Here is an 18,292-nt window from a genome sequence, read left to right on the forward strand (position 1 = left end):
CCATACTCTGGAAAGTAACCAGATGCTCCTCCCTCTTCAGAAAAGTCGAGTTTGCAATTACCAGCTCGAAAGCTTTAGCGAAGTCTAACAGTGAAGTGCCTCCTCCGTTCCTATCCCCAAGGCCAAAGCCACCATGCACCTCGCCATAGCTACCAGCGTCGGACCCAATACGGCCATTAAAATCCCCTCCAATAAATAACCTTTCAGCAGGCGGAATACTACGCACAATCTCATCCAAACCCTCCCAAAAGCGCCTCTTAACCTCCTCATCCAAGCCCGCTTGCGGCGCATACGCGAAAAAAAATAAAAAAATACAGTATGATATATCATGGAAACTGATAACTATGAGTTTAGCTTGGTAAACGATGGCAAAACCAAATTCTTTCATCCTTAACACAGCTACAAAAGAACAGAAATTATTGCTAAGATTACATAAGCTTACACTGGAAGCATGGCAAAACAACTCTACTACAAACACTTTGTCAATGCTTCTAGATAATCTAATCCGACATAGCTTCCTATGTGTGCAATGGCCATTTGAAATATAATAAACATCTATCATAAAGCGCCTCTTTTATTGGTAGGTTAGTATATCTTACGTCCTCTGGGGAACCAATAACCTCAGTAATTTAGTAATCATCATCTGATAATTTAGGATATGTATCACTATCTGCTCCATTACTAAGTTAATGCCAATTTATCACACAAACATTGATATGCTGCACTGCAGGCCTTGAACTTCTCTTCTGCGACAGCCTGTCAATTAATGAAAAACTTGTTATCTAACTATAACAGTATTACAGAGAAACAGATAAGAAAGGCTTGAATAGCATAAACTGATCTGACTTTCACTCTTGACATGAGAAGAGTGAGGTTCCGAGCATAAGCTACAAGTACTGAATATTGACGTCTAGAATTTTTGGTTCCTTTTTTTTTTTCTTTTTTCTCTTTTGCATGTGTATATTTATATTACATGAACTTGATAGTGCATGCAATTGTCAGTATAGTCCAAGGGCAAAAATAATAACCAGCACTAGGAGCTTGACCGATCATTCAGATGAAACAGCACTATAAACATATTGATCGTAATTGAAGCATGGAGTAGTCTCCGTTGTATTCGCCTTATGGAAAAGCCAAGTGGGGTGTGAGGGATGAAGGTGGAAAAGGGTAAAACATCGAAACAAATATGTAATAGTAATGAAATAGATATACCTTAGATGGGCCCTGGTGGCGATCAGGATGCCATTTCAGCGCACATAGACGATATCTGCAAATTTAAAGCATGTGCAATCAGTGATATAGACGTTACATTTGTCAATAAGGATATCAAAGCGCATCTGAAAGTTAATATTTTTCTATCTGGAAGATCATTAAATACTCACGCATTCTTAACATCTTCCAGATTCAAAGGGCCAGATGCATTCAACCCAAGTGTGAGACGCTGTGAACTCAAATCCGACTCTGAATTTTCAGAGTCTGTTGACTCATCATAGTCTGAATATTGATATCTCCGATTCCACCTATGGTTGTTAGAGTAGCTTGATGAGTTCCTCCATTGTGGTTCTTCATTCATAAATGACCAGTAGTAGTACTTGTTCCCGCCAAATGCTGACCGGAAAAAGGTCTCTATCTCAATATCATTATCCTCAAAGAATTGGAAACCTCCTGAAAAATGAGATGACGAAAATCAGCTATTGCTGAATACTCGAAAGGCACAGGGCGATGATAGCTAAATGGCCTGGTTTAACAAACAAAATACGCAAAGAAAGAAAAGTATGCTTCTTTACATGACACTTTTGGAGCTAAAAATGGTTGCGTTTTACAAGATCGAACTCCACCAAAGGTGAAGTTCTCCAGAAACTCTACACACTGCATTCCATTACAAAAGGTGCACTTACTCTGTTGATGTGGTCCCTTGTTCCTTGATCTTCCCCCTTTGTTTCCACTGGCCCTGAAATCTCGTCTAAACCATGAAGTGTCTCGGCTTGAAGATGGGTCATATTCATCAGAATCAGGCTGCCAGCCCTGAAATGAAGAAAAACAACGTTATTATAGAGTAGTTTCTTCACAGCAAAGAATGAAATAGGTACATTGGGTAACTACTCTTGATTTTTAGGACTTCAGAGTAAAATTGAGTATGTAAATGTGTTTGAGCACATAGATAAGCTGGAAAGCGGGAGAATAATTCTTTGTAGAGTACCCTTGGAAAGTGATAGTCTAAAGGCTTTGAAAATTGAATGTGATGCAAGCAGTTACCTGATACGGCCAAAATTTCCAAGCTTTAACTAGAAGCCCCTTTTTCTAGGAAGAGAATAATGTTGTCAGCAATACGAGAAGAATGTGTTACTGGAAAAGAGGACCTCCATTGTTGAATGTACTAAGTGCTCGTTTGGTTGGTTAGTATAAGGAATTAATCATGGTATAAACTCGGCGTTGTTTTGTACATTGTTTGGTTACTAGTTTGCTTTTCCTCATAAGTAATACATGTATAATTTATGCGGGAATATATGCATTATTTTATGCGGGATAGGATGTGGAATAACAATAAGGGGTCGTTTGGTATGATGGATAAGCAAAAATAATCTTGGGATAAAAATAATCTCAGGATTAAGAATAGTACCGAGATAACTTATATCTGCCAGATGGTAGAATAGTAATCCCAAGATAAAGCATTAAAATTGACAATCCCAAGATTAAAACAACATACCAAACAGTCAATAAGAAATAATTCCAAGATAACTAGTTACAGCATAACTAATCTCAGCATAACTTGTCTTCAAACCAAACGACCCCTAAAGGTATTAACAATACATGGATTAAACATTCCACAAGAAATCATCCATGTATTACATTCCCTGCATTACTTTTTTTTGTTGTTGTTGAGAAAGAAAAATTTCTGCATTACTAATCCCCGCAAAAAATTTCTCTGAACCAAATGAACCGTAAATTTATTCAATGTTAGCAATAACAAGAGTTGAAATCACTTTTAAATTTCAATTCCATATCAAGGAAATTGCCAATTGGGCCCTCAAAGGTCGTCTTGCACATTTACATGGTCAAATAAAGACCTCGGCTTTATTTATTAATGATTTACCCATTACTCAAGGAGCTGCACGACTTGTCCAACTACCAAACAAGCCTCAATGCCTCTATCAAACATCCAGCCATGCCAAATAAGTCAAAAGGATAAGATGGTGAATGTTTTCCATTTTCTGCTTAAGACACTCAAAGCATTCTTATATTTTCCGCTTGTTTCCCACTAGAAGGTGCAGAAAAAGGCACAACTGAACCCTTTTCATCTTTCTACTGCCAGTTTCCAGATGAATAATGAGTCAAATATTTGGAAGCATCCACAATTTAAGAGTTCACCATGAAACTGCACATTCACCAAGACTCCCTCCTGAGTATGATTAAGTTGATTTACCAGAAAGGATTCGTGCTGCAGCGTATGCTGATTAGCAGGAAAAAACTTTGTTGGGGCATTTCAAGCTAAATGTCAGCAAGAAGCAAATTCAACTGCAATCCAACTTCAGAAAAATGAGGTTGTCAAGGTCATCGAACACTTCCTTAGTTCATTTCCGTAGGTGCATTCATAAGAGAGATAAAGAGTGCACATGTAAAACACGTCGAAATGATAAATTACTCAAAAGCTGATCCACAGTTCAACAGAAAGTACTAACACTGGCCAAAACAGCAAGAATAACCCTTCAAACACGCAGCAATCCTTTTCGAGTATTTATCTCTAACAGCTTAAGCTTTTACATGAGATGGTCACACATCTTCAACATGGTATCAAAACATGCAGAGGTCCTGGGTTCAAGTCTCTCCGACCCCCATTATCAAAATAAAAACTTCCACATGTTTGGCCCATGAAAAAGAATCAGATCCACACGTGAGGGGACGTGTTGAAATACAATTAAGTAAATAGCAATGTGCTCTCTCTAACAGCTAAGCTTTTAGATGAGACGATCACACACATTCAACACCAATGACCAAATTGGAGTAGTGACAACAGAATAGTCTCCATTTTGTTAAGAGTTCAACTTTTTAATTAGAGATAGAAGTTAATTCAGTGAAGTTGTTGATTCATTCAACTAGCTAAATACACATATGCTATTGGGTGTGTGCTAATCCAAGTAAATATACTCCACCGTAACCTAATGTATCCACCAACCAGCGAATAAACTATAACACAAACAGGACTATAACAACATACCCAGTATTATCCCACACCGTGGGGTCTCAGGAGGGCAGTGTGTATGCAAACCTTAGCCCTACCTTGTGAGGATAGAGAGACTGTTTCCAATAGACCCTCGGCTCAGGAAAGCATAAGCACCACATTAACGAAAATATAGACAAGAAGGAACAATACCAAAAAGCCATATAAAAGCAGAATAAAAAACAACAAGATAGTAAGGTGATCAACAATGAAAGAAAAGAACGGTTAGTCATAAAAACCTACTACCAACAGAAAGCGAGACTGCATGCAATACTATTGTTATGAACACTCTAGACTACTGACTCTACTATCCTAATCCTCGACCTCCATACCTTCCTATCAAGGGTCATGTCCTCAGTCAGCTGAAGCTGCGCCGAGTCTTGCCTAATCACCTCTCCTCACCTCTTTTCTTTGGCCTACCTCTACCTCTCCGTAGGCCCTCCAATGTCAGCCTCTCACACCTCCTCACCGGGGTGTCTGTGCTTCTCCTCCTCACATGACCAAACCACCTAAGCCGCGCTTCCCGCATCTTGTCCTCAATAGGGGCTACACCCACCTTGTCGCGAATAGCCTTTCTGATCCTATCTAACATGGTATGCCCGCACATCCATCTCAACATTCTCATATCTGCTACCTTCATCTTCTGGACATGAGCGATCTTGACTGGCCAACGCTCAGCCCCATACAACATCATTGGTCTGACCACCACTCTGTAGAACTTACCCTTAAGTTTCGGTGGCACCTTGTTGTCACACAAAACATCGGAAGCGAGTCTCCATTTCATCCATCCCGCCCCAATACGATGTGTGACATCTTCATCAATCTCCCCATCCCCCCTGAATAATAGACAAAAGATACTTAAAACTCCCTCTCCTAGGGATGACCTGCGTCCAGCCTCACCTCCCCTTCCCCTCCTTGAGTCTCGCCACTGAACTTACACTCCAAGTATTCTGTCTTGGTCCTGCTCAACTCGAAACCTTTAGATTCCATAACACAAACAAGACTAATCATAATATTTCTGATCTGCAAATATGTTCACATTCTAATCTGTATACTCTTTTCTAGAACGTAAGAACAGGACTTTTCGGGGCATTTGGTATTACATAACTCTTTGAGCTAGGAGTAAGCTTTATTACATGCTATTCATAAATTTATAAAGTTATCTTGAAGATCCATATTTTTTGGGATCAACCGGATTTTGAATGAGAAACCTTAGTTGCCCAATGAGTATATGGATTTACTAGATTGTCGCCACATAGATGTTTATAACAGAAGCATTTATTACTGACCATTTGAGAAGGAAACCAAGGTTTGAACATTTATACCACTAGAAGCATTTAACGGAACATGAATTCAGCAATAAATAATCTGTTTTGGATCATGAATGACCTGAAAGAACTGTTCAGCAAATGCATTGACATTCTCAAACAGCGTCTCCCTTGAGTTCAGCTTCCTATATCTTCTGGAGTAGAAGTTTGATCTCTGCAACAAAAGCTCGCAATCAGAAAAAGGAAGCATATGACTGTAACTAATTAGAATGCTGGCCAAGTAGGATTTTATATGCTTATTATAACCGCTAACTTGTCTTCTTTTTTTTTTCTATGATGGTGGTATCCAAGCCAGCTCTCGCGTACCTCAACTATTTCACCAGGTAGCTGCCATCTCCCCACCAATACAGGTACCAAGTGATTTTTCCCATCAAGGCTTAGGCAAATGGAAAGAAACCACCGAGTGTTTTTTGCCTTTGTTGGGATTTGAACCTAAGACCTCATGGTTCTTCTCCCACTTCATTGACCAATAGGGCACACCCTCGGGTGTTAGAACCACTACTCGACTTAAAAGACAAATTATTGCACATTGGGATGAAACTGATCCACATGGATATTGAAAATTCATGTAACAGACTCAACTAGTTTGAGGTCAAGGAGTAGTTTTATTGTATCAGAACTATTACTTTTTGGTAACACTCCCATATAGCACATATATAAGAAATGTAACCTATGTTGCCCGGACTCTCCAAAATGATGCCGCACCCGTGTCGGATCCTCCAAAAATACACTATTTTTGGAGGATCCAACACGCACCCGTCAACATTTCCGGAGAGTCCGAGCAACATAGAATATAACCACACTGCAATTACTGGAAGATCCGGTTTAATCTCATAAAATCTATACTAATACAACCGAACACCACTCAGCACCAAAAGAATCTTCCTACACGCCCAGAGGAACTGCAACATTCAAACTGAAACTCGGCAATCCCAACAGAATGAGCCAATGCGATAAAGTTTAATCACAAGATGAACACATCTTTCAGCCAGTGAGGAACGTGAACAGATCTGTCTTCTGACATCCATAAAAACATATTGTCAACCTATGAGTTTCAATCAACTCAAAGCATATATGCACATTAAGACAACAGCCTAAAGGTTTATTAGACCTATGTAAATCCCATCCCCGAAAACTAAGTTTCCTCACGCCAAGAATCCACGCAAGCAGAGGGCACAACATTTTTGCCATTCTCTTTGGTCTAGTACAAAAGAAAGCATTATATCATGCAGCTGATTTTTAGGTTTTGCATACTAGGATGACCGTGAAAGCTACTTGGTAGCAACAAATAATGTAGACAGACTACTGTTTAGACGACCTTTATAAGCATTTCAAAAAGCATTTCGACATGGTATTGTTTGGCGAAAATGCATACACGTAGTTTATACAGGACAAACTATGTGGACTTTCACATTTTTCACTCCATCCATCAAACTTGACTTTTTTTTCCCTCAATCAAAAATATTAACTTTTTGGCAAACGTATTTCACACTTGGGTTTAATATTACCAATTACTACTGAAGACAGGATAATTCATAATTATTTTAGAACTATGACAAGAAAAGACACAAAACAAGTGAATTGTTGTAAACTAATAGATCAACAGTTCAAGGTTAAACAGGAACCCGAGATGACTCTCCAAAGTTCAGAGACACAAAACACTTAAGTACCCAGCCATGCTAGCCATGGAATGTTAACAAGTTAGGACAGAGATGAAGCATTCTCAATTTCTTGATTTTTTAAAATTTTCTTTTATTTACAGAATATTTTTAACTTTTCACCATTAGTTAAGAAAATGCACAAGCTTTTTGCTAGTTTATTGTGTTAAACTCTTGGGAATTTTTCTAAATTTCAGGTCAAGAAGAAATAAAATTTAAAACAACAAGGTTAGCCTCTTCCTTACCTTTCTTCATGTCTTAAATGATATGCTAACCTAAGAAGCTAAATTGGAAAACTACCATATAGTAGCAGGTAATGAACTGGATTTTTAGTCCCATTACTCAAACCGAAGTAAGATACCTATTACACAACATAAAATGTAACTCCACTAGTCATAATCTGAAGGAAAGCATTTTTTTTTTGTTGAAATTAAACAAGCAAATTAGAATGACATGATACAATGTGAAAAAAGATTTTCTTTGCACAATGTTATTGAAGCAAAGTAATATTTATTAGTGGCTCACCCTTGGTGAACCTTTATAAGCACTTCTCCCCTGCACAACATGGAAAAAGGAGCAAACTTTATCAAACATTACAATACCTATTTCTATTAGCAAAAACTAAAAGGCAGAAAGCACTAATTCGCATTCCTCAAAACCAGAAAAACAAAAAATTTAAGTTAAATGTTCTAACTTCTAAAAAGCGTCAATCTTTTTTAAAAGGACTAACAAGGAAATAGCGCCACAGAGAGGGAGTTCGGTTTTTGTCAATAACTACCACCAAAATTGCCTAATTTCCATTTCCAAGACAGCTTTTTGCACACAGAAATATTCATATATCACAAAATAAAAGAACCCCACAAACTGAAACTGGATAAAATCCAAATAAATAACAAGAATAAACGAAATTATGTGAAAGACAGAGAGAAAAGGAGACGAACAGAATCCCATTGAGTGCGTCTTCTGCGTTCCAAGATTGGGGAAGAATGAAAAAGAGAGGCCTTTAGCTGAAAAGGGTTGGCCTGAGAATTGATTAACGCTGCTGTTTTCGTGGCCTTATTCATTGCCGGAAATTCATCTAAACAGGAAACAAGGCTGACTGACTGATGAATTGAATTTGATTTGAGTAGTAAACTCAGGGAAAACACTGGTGCTGGTGGAACATCTGCGGAAAAATGTTGTGTTCCTTCCCTTGACATTTGGGCTTTAAGTATATTTAGGCCCAAAGTAAGATGCAGTTGGGCTTCTTTTGTTTGGGGCGATGTGCACACTAGCCATTAATAACACATGTATTTACTTTTAAGTCACTGTTTTAAATGTCTTTAGTCTTTAGCCACTGCTTTGATAAACTTTTACCTGCCCGGACGAAAATACCCTTCTGCTATAAGGATTTCGCTGATACCTACGCTCCTTATTTACGATCAGCAGCAGCTCAAACTTACGTGCAGAGAATTGCTGTGATCGTCCAAAATGCAGAAGCTTCTCTTCCGATTTCAAACTAGAGAATTCAACTTTGTCGTCCAAAATTCACCATAAAAACAGTAAGTTCTAAAGTTTCAGATATCTCTATATGCTTTTGTGTGGATTTCTATTTCGTTACTAAAGAATAAGATGCTAGGAATTTGATTTTTTTTCCTTTTCTGGATTGATAACGTTAAGGACATCGCGTCCTTAACTCTGTGATTGTTTTGTAAATATTGAGGACATAATGTTAAGGATTTGGTATCCTTAACATGACTGTTGTTCTAAAAAATATTAAGGACAAAGTGTCATGTGTTTTGCAACTTGTATTGATAAAGCTAAGGACACGATGTCCTTAACTTCATGACTGTTGTTCTAAATATTAAGGACATAGTGTCCTGTATTTGCAAATTGAATTGATACAGTTTAGGACATGATGTCCTTAACTTCATGACTACTGTATAAAAAATTTTTGTAACTTGTACTGATAAAGTTTAGGACATGATGTCCTTAACTTCATGACTACTGTGCAAATATTAAGGACATAGTTTCCTGTTTTTGCAACTTCTACTAATAAAGTTTAGGACATGATGTCCTTAACTTCATGACTACAGTGTAAATATTAAGGACATAGAGTCCTGTATTTGCAAATTGTATTGATAAAGTTAAGGACATGATGTCCTTAACTTCATGGCTGTTGTTCTAAATATTAAGGACATAGTGTCGTGTATTTTGCAACTTCATGACCGTTGTTCTAACTTCATGATTGCTGTATAAATGTCCGGAATTTCCAATTTTCTTGACTTGCAGGATGTATACAATATGTATTATAGTTGCTTTTAATGGTAGATGGACTACAGACTATAAGTATCTTGATCATCAAACAAAGCTTGTTCTAGTACCTGAGCCAATTCGATTTGAAGATTTCATTAACCGGGTCTTTGAAGTTATTGAATTGGATAGAGACAAGTTTGAAGCAATGATATGGTTTGATATCAACCTGAGAACAAGCAAGGGAATGCTTGTATCCAAAGATTTAGATCTTCACACATGTATAGAGCTACTAAAAAGTCATTCACTCTTCAAGGGTTGTCATTTCATTGTTGATGTTTCAAAAAGAGTTTTTGGTTCTACAAGCACCTTTGAACATCTCAATACAGAAACTCAACAAGACAATCAAGACAAATGCCAACAGATAATGGAAATAGATGCGGTTGAAGCTCAACCAATAACTAAAGAGGTGCTTCAAACATTTGATTCTATTCAAGTGGAAGGACAAAGCATTATAGAGATTGACAACGAACAAGTTTTGGGTATTCAAGTCTTAGAGAGTGCACCGGTAATAGAAGAATTTGCTGAAAAAACCTCTACTCAACTAACAAGACGAAGCTCAAATTCGAAACAAAAAGAATCCCCAACTACTCAGTTAACACTTTATTCAAGATAGTAAAGATTGAGAAAAATCATGACTGCTCAGTTAACACTATGAAAGCTGATCAAAGGCATGCAACTTCAAAGTTGATTAGTGGTTACATTATTGACAATCTTTGAGACCCAAGGTTTGAAGTTACACCAGCCTTCGTCATGGCAGAAATGCAAAAATTGCATGGACTAGACATTGGTTATCACAAGGCGTGGCGTGCTATTCAACGTGCTTCAGCTTTAATAAGAGGAACTCCTGAAGAGAAATATGAATTATTCTCTTCATATTTGTATATGATGAAAAGTAAAAACCTGGGAACATACACTAACATAAAGATAGACGACAACAACAGGTAAACAATCAAAAAGAGTTTATTAGTCTGTTTTATAAATTTTAGAACATGGTGTCCTTAACTTGGAAGTGTGCAGTGAAAAAGTTAAGGACATGGTGTCCTTAACTTTTATGTGTGCAGTGAAAAAGCTAAGGACATGATGTCCTTAACTTTGATATGTGCATTGTAAAAGTTAAGGACATGGTGTCCTTAACTTTGATGTGTGCAGTGAAAATGTTAAGGACATGGTGTCCTTAACTTGGATGTATGCAGTAAAAAAGTTAAGGACATGGTGTCCTTAACTTTGATGTGTGCATTGTAAAAGTTAAGGACAAGTTGTCCTTAACTTTGATGTGTGCAGTGAAGATGTTAAGGACAAGCTGTCCTTAACTTTGATTTGTGCATTGTTAAAGTTAAGGACAAGATGTCCTTAACTTTGATGTGTGCAGTGAAAATGTTAAGGACAAGCTGTCCTTAACTTTGATATGTGCAGTATAAATGTTAAGGATTTGGTGTCCTGTATTTTTAACCTTCTGTTAAACTGTATTTTCAGGTTTCTTTATATGTTTTATGCATATGGATCATCAATAGCTGGTTGGAATCATTGTAGACCAGTGATTGCTGTTGATGCAACTTTTTTGAAGTCAAAATATCGTGGTGTTTTAATGATTTCAGTTTCAAAGGATGCAAATAACCAAATATTCCCACTAGCCTTTGGAATTGCAGAATCTGAAAATAACAATTCCTATGTGGTACTTTAGTGAGCCTCGCAATGCAATTGGAAGCCGTGACAATTTAATTTTTTTTATCGGACATGCATCAATCTATCGCACATGGCATCGCAAAGGTATATCCTGAAAGCCACCATGGGATCTGTATCTATCATTTGGAGCAGAACCTAAAGCGAAAGAAAGTGAAAAGTGAGGTCATAAAACTTTTCCAAAGTGCTGCAAGAGTATACAGGCGCAAAGAATTTGATCTATACATGTCAGATATAGCAAAAGTTGATAAGAAGACTTTTGACTACTTGATGGAAGAACCACCGAAAAGGTGAGCACGTTCTTGTAGTCCACGATGAAGATATGACATGCTCACAACAAACATAGTTGAGTCAATGAATTCTGTGCTATTAGAGTCAAGGGAGCTGCCTATATTAAGAATGATGGATTTCATCCAAGTGAAGCTACAATGCTGGTTTTATGAAAGAAGAAATGAAGCAGAAGGAACTTTTTATGACGTTTTTTGTTGGGTAGAAGAGGAATTGAAGAAAAAGGTAGATTTAGCTTTTACTTTAAATGTAAGTATTATGTTCTTACTTTAGCTTATTATTTTGATGATAATTTAATATAATGTACTAACTTATAGTTTTTCAACTTTGAAGGTCTTCTCTGTTGATTCATGGCATTCTAGAGTTGAGGAAGAAGGAATTACTTTCTTGGTAGACTTAAACAAAAGAACATGTGATTGTTTTCAGTTTCAATTTGATAAATTACCATGTATACATGCTATCGAGAAGAGAAACATCAAGAAGTCCAATTTCTGCTCGGACTGGTACTTAAAGGAATCTTGGCTGAAAACATATGAAAGAGAAATACATCTTGTAGGACATACGGATTTTTGGATTGTACCAGAGAGTGTTAACTCACAAATTATTAAACCTCCAGATTTCAAAGTCCCGCCAGGTAGAAGACAGAAGAAAAGGCATATTCCAGTGTCACGACCCGGATTTCCCACCATCGGGAGTCGTGATGGCGCCTACTAACGGAGCTAGGCAAGCCAACTTAATTAACAAATTCATTAAACACCTGTTCCCTTTTGACAATTAACGGCATTAAATAAAGGCGACGGAATTAAAATCATAAGCGGAAGACTCAAATGTAGATAGATGATCAATAATACAGAAGTTCCACACATATATCTCTATCCCGGGACTGGAGTCACATACTTACGAACATCTAAGGAGTTCTACATACAAGGTCTGAAAGAAACATAATTTGTTTATCTCGGGTACAATGAGATGACAGCCAAAATGTAAAGATAGAAGGGAGATACCGGGCCTGCGGACGCCTGCAAGCTACCTCGGGTCTCTCTCTGGACTGAAGGTGCGCCCCCGTGCTAATGCTGCTGTTGCTGCTCAAAACCTGGACCTGTGCAAAAATGCACAGAGTGTAGCATCAGCACAACCGACCCCATGTTCTGGTAAGTGTCTAGCCTAACCCCGGCGAGTAGTGACGAGGCTAGACTGGACACCACATAAACCTGTGCAGTTATAATTATACAACGAAAACAAGATACCAAACAACTAGAAACATGGGAGGGGGAAACATGCTGTGGGGAGATAACAACAGTAACAGTAAATCCGAAGTAATCAATCTAGGTGCAACTTACAATTTAAAGCGAACAAGAAACTAATACCGACACTAAACACATTTGCATCAATAACTGTTGCGGCGCGCAACCCGATCCACAATTATCACTATTGCGGCGTGCAACCCGATCCACAATTTTCACTGTTGCGGCGTGCAACCCGATCCACCATTATAACACTGTTGCGGCGTGCAACCCGATCCACATATAACACTATTGCGGCGTGCAACCCGATCCACATATAACACTGTTGCGGCGTGCAACCCGATCCACTTATAACACTGTTGCGGCGTGCAACCCGATCCACAATTATAACTCTCAACCTTGCCCAAGCAACAGTCACAAATAAAGGACAAGGGAGTAAACAAGTATTTGGAAAGAAATCCCAACAAGGGTACACAAATAACCAATGACAACCATGCAAGAGTAAATCGTTATTTCTCTTTTTCTCTCATTTTTATATCCTAACTCTCCTTAGCACTCGTGTCAAGCTCTCAGGCATTTCTCATTTCACATGCTCTCACCATTTGTATTTCAGACCGAGCCAACACTTCACGAAGTTCTACAATCACAATATCATTCCCAATATGTTTACCACGTATAGAAGCCATCAATGACATGGAAGGCATAACAATATCCAAACAACTCATATATAAGGACTCACGGTCATGTTAGACCCCAATGTATAGGAACTCGTCACCATGCCTATACACCGTACTCGATCATTTAGCAATTAGCAAACAAGACTCGACTCCTATTCCCTCAAGCTAGGGTTAAACCAAACACTTACCTCAACTTCCGCGGCCAATACAATCCTCCACAATCGCTTTCCCTCTCGAATTCGGCTCCAACTCGACCAAATCTATACAATAAGGACTTCATGATATCAATATATGCTAAACAAATCCAACCCAATGACTAATTGTGGCTTTTTCATCAATTTACCCCAAAAGGTCAAAAAAGCCCCCGGGCCCACATGGTCAAAACCTGAGGTTCGAACCAAAACCCGTTTACCCATTCCCCCAAGAACTCAAATATGTAAGTTAGTTTGGAATCGGATCCCGAATTGAGGTCTAAAACCCCCAATTTTAGAAAACCTAGGTTCTACCCTAAATTATCAAGTTCCCCATTAAAATCTTTGTTTTTGAAGTTGAAATTATGTTTAAGGATGTTAAGGAGTAAAGAAAATCAGTTAGAAAATACTTACCAATCGTTTTGAAGAAGTAGAATCGTTTGGAAAATCGCCTCTTATGTTTTGGGTTTTGGAGAAGTGAAGAAATGACTGAAAATCCCGACTTTATATACTGTGCTGAAGGCTGGCACGGACTGCACAAAAATGCACCGCAGCCGCGCCGAGGAAGGGAAGAAAAATGACTCTCTGAACCTACCCAGCGCGGACCACACTGATTTGGTGCGCGGCCGCGCTGGTTGACCTAGAACTCACTGGCCCTCTGAACCTAGCCACGCGGACCGCGCAAGGACGCACTGCGGCCGCGCGGCTTCCAGCGCGGACCGCGCAGAAATGACCGCGGCCGCGCTGGGGGCCTGCAACCCCTGAACCTGCAACCATCTGTTATTTTTTTCTAGCCTAAGACCTCCCGGGACCTACTCAAAACTCACCCGAGCCCTCGGGGCTCCCAACCGAACATACATATAAACTCAAAAACATCCTACGGACTCATCCGTGCGATCAAATCGCCCAAACAACATCATAAGCATCAAATTAGGCCTCAAGACCCAGGATTTCCTTCCAATTTTCATAAAACATCAAGTTTACTGCTTCAAGCTCAAAACGCGTCAAATGACGTCCAAATCTTACCAAACTTTACAGCAATTGCTTAAATCATATTTAAGACTTGTGCCGGGCGTCGGAACCAAAATACGAGCCCGACAACACAGTCTTCAAACACAAGTAACACTTTCAAATTCTTTAATTATTTTCAGAAAACAATTTCACTCAAAAATTCATTTCTCGGACTTGGGACCTCGGAATTTGATTCCGGGCACACACCCAAGTCCCAAAATTTCCTACGGACCCTCCGGGACTGTCGAATCACGAGTCCGGGTCCGTTTGCCCAAAACGTTGACCGAAGTCAAACTCAATCAATTAAATACCAAGATTTAACAATTTTTTTCTCACAAATTTCATATTTAAACTTTTCCGACTACGCGCCCGGACTGCGCACACAACTCGAGGCAATCCCAAATGAGGTTTCCAGGGCCTAAGAAGTACAGAGGGAGTAGGAATACAGGTGATGACCCTTTGTGTCGTCACATCCAGCTACCGAATCATCAAAAATAACATTCAAATATGGTCGTTGCAGAAGAATTGGTCATAATAGAACATCTTGTATATATTCTCCGGCAGTCCATCCATTTTCAAGGAAGCATAGAGAATAATAGATATATCCATTTATGTTTATCTACTCTTTTAAGTTTTTGCTACAAATTGGATTCATATAGATTGTTTTCATATGAGCAAGTAAACATTAGCAAATGGTTATATAAAAGATGTCCTAAATTTTTAAAGTTTCTTTTCGCTTACGTGCTCTTTGCTTCTTTTTCTTTTTGGGGAGTTCAATTTACCTTTGTCGGACCAATTATTATTTATGGGATTTTAGTCTTGCCGTAAGTAAACAAGAAAGTCCTTTTCTTTATATAATTTGACGCCTGCAGCTTGCTACATCTTTATTTTTAAAATCTGATTGGTACAAGTAAAACTTAAGGACATAATTTTTTAAAAGTCCTGAAAATTTGAAGTATGAATCTAATATTAAGGACATAAATTTCTAAAATGTCCTTAACTTCTGGAAATCTCAGATAATTGTCTAGATTTCCAGAAGTTCAGGACATTTCAGAAAAATAAGTCCTGAATATTATTTTCATCCTTCAACAAATCAGGACGTTTATGAACATTATGTCCTGAAGTTCTACAACAATCAATGTATCTTTTTCTATATCTCTACAGATTTAATAAAAAACTGACAATTTAAAATGGACAAATCAGTAGTTATAAAACTTGACATCCGCAGCTTGCTAAACACAGCTTGCTACATCTTATTTTTAAAATGAGATTGATACAAGTAGACTTCAGGACATAATTTTTTGAAACGTCCTGAACATTTGAAGTATGAATCTAATATATAGGACATAAATTTCTAAAATATCCTTAACTTCTGGAAATTTCAGTTTCTTCTCTATATTTCTAGAAGTTTAGGACATTTAAAAAAATATGTCCTGAATATTATTTTCATCCTTCAACAAATCAGGATGTAGTTAACAGATCCTGAAGTTCTACAACAATCAATGTGTGTTGCTTTGAGTTTCTAAAAATTTCAAGATAATTTAATCAAAGATTGGCCCTTTAAAACTGTGAAAAATGGACAAATCAATAGTTAACAGAAAGAAAGAAATTAATAACAGGATGCCTTCATATTACTGCTGAAACTGTAATTTGGCATAGCTGTGACCAAAAAATTATGCTATGCAAACAAAATAAAGTGCCTTGTGAACAATTTACAGGATATTTCAGAATTCATATGGATTCTTTACAACAATTTTATACCAATTCAACTACAACTGACTTTCTTTACAACTACACTACAGCTCCTTTGGGCATGAAGTTTCATTTTCACTATCATAGTCGTCGCCGACATTTTCTGGTGGTGTATCATAACCATAATTTCTTTTCCACTCTCCATGTGCCCAAAGATTTGCTGCAAGTTCTTTTCTGAAGTTTGATATGTCTTCAGGTTGGAATTTCTCCACATACTTTCCCATCATCAACAACTCCACATACTTGATTAGGAATGCACCACATTTAGTCCTAAAAAAAATGTAAGATATGGAGTCAATTAAACAATATCTAATAAAATAAGACTAAAGTACATATAAATTATATAGCAAATGACAACACGTATGATCCAGTTTGGTGTGGTGATCTTTGCCACTGAATATCAAATTTGTTGAATGCATTTCCAAAAGACTTGTGATTTTTCTCAAACTATGAGAACTTTAGCAAGTGGGGGATCATGCGTGCATACATTTCAATGTGTTTCATTCCTTGTTCATATGACTCACTATATATGTAATCGTACACATCAATCTTCCTCTCATTCAAGTCCAATACCCCCAAAAGAAAATGTGTCACAACATCATTATCTTCTGAAGGAAGCCAATATGGAAAAAAAATTTTGTCAACCTCTGTCCAAGCAATTCCACATCTACGATTGTCACCCCACACATATGGTATGAGAACCAATTGATTATCACCACACCAAAACTCATCTGAAGCATCTTCATTGAAATCCTTATACACAAGTAGCATATAGTTATCAAAAAGTATATTTGTAGTTGTGCAATGAAAAGGATGGGCGGAAGGGTGGTAGCATTCCTTCTTCCTCAAATAATACAGGGCAATGTCAATATGCTTCATAAAAAGGTAAAAAAAGAAAAAAAATCCATCATTCATAAATAATTAAAAAACAATAAATTAAGAGAAAAAAACAAATGCCTTGTGAATTATCAAACATTATCATCAAGTACAAAGCTACTATTTGAAAGCTCAAGGAAGAACAGTTTGCTACTGATTTTTTGATAGTACAATTTATATGGATTCTTTCTCACACCATTATCCTCAGCATATATATCAGTTTGTCCCCTGAAAATTTTGAAAATATCAAAGTTAGAAAGTTTATAAGTTAGTCCTCAATTCCTATTAAGGATATTTGGTCCTGAACTTAGAGTGGAAGTTCAAAAATTAAGGACACTTAGTCCTGAAGTTAGAGTTGCAAATTCAAATATTAAGGACAGATAGTCCTTAACTTACAGTTACAAGTTCAAATGTTAAGGACGCTTGGTCCTGAACTTAGAGTGGAAGTTCAAAAATTAAAGACACTTGGTCCTGAAGTTAGAGTTGCAAATTCAAAAATTAAGGACAGGTAGTCCTTAACTTACAGTTACANGTTAACGAAAAGTAACGACGTACTTGGTACCTAGAACTTAGACTACAGCTATAATTAAAGGACAATTAGTCCTGAACTTAGAGTAACAGGCTCATAAGTTAAGGACAATTGGTCCTGAACTTATAGTGGAAGTTCAAAAATTAAGGACACTTGGTCCTGAAGTTAGAGATGCAAATTCAAAAATTAAGGACAGGTAGTCCTTAACTTACAGTTACAAGTTCAAAAGTTAAGGACACTTGGTCCTGAACTTAGACTTACGAGCTCATATATTAAAGGACAATTAGTCCTGAACTTAGAGTAACAGGCTCATAAGTTAAGGACAATTGGTCCTAAACTTAGAGTGGAAGTTCAAAACTTAAGGACACTTGGTCCTGAAGTTAGAGTTGCAAATTCAAAAATTAAGGACAGGTAGTCCTTAACTTACAGTTACAAGTTCAAAAGTTAAGGACACCTGGTCCTGAACTTAGACTTACAAGCTCATAAATTAAAGAACAATTAGTCCTGAACTTAGAGTAACAGGCTCATAAGTTAAGGACAATTG

The 18,292-nt window shown here is 37.6% G+C and overlaps 1 protein-coding gene across 2 annotated transcripts; it reads right to left on the bottom strand.

The window, feature by feature from the left end:
• On the bottom strand, window positions 325-8,405 carry LOC109223279. Of its 2 annotated transcripts, XM_019387527.1 has the most exons (7): window positions 8,147-8,405; window positions 7,731-7,760; window positions 5,609-5,701; window positions 1,899-2,025; window positions 1,383-1,665; window positions 1,213-1,267; window positions 325-756 (listed from the first exon to the last, which is right to left on the bottom strand). In XM_019387527.1, exons 1-7 carry the CDS (start codon window positions 8,402-8,404, stop codon window positions 682-684), a joined length of 921 nt encoding a protein of 306 aa, XP_019243072.1. In that variant the 5' UTR covers window position 8,405; the 3' UTR covers window positions 325-681. The 2 variants fall into 2 exon arrangements, with proteins under 2 accessions (XP_019243072.1, XP_019243073.1); XM_019387528.1 differs by lacking the exon at window positions 7,731-7,760 and having other exon boundaries at window positions 8,147-8,399.

Source organism: Nicotiana attenuata, chromosome 3, assembly GCF_001879085.1.
Source record: "Nicotiana attenuata strain UT chromosome 3, NIATTr2, whole genome shotgun sequence".
Taxonomy (NCBI): domain Eukaryota; kingdom Viridiplantae; phylum Streptophyta; class Magnoliopsida; order Solanales; family Solanaceae; genus Nicotiana; species Nicotiana attenuata.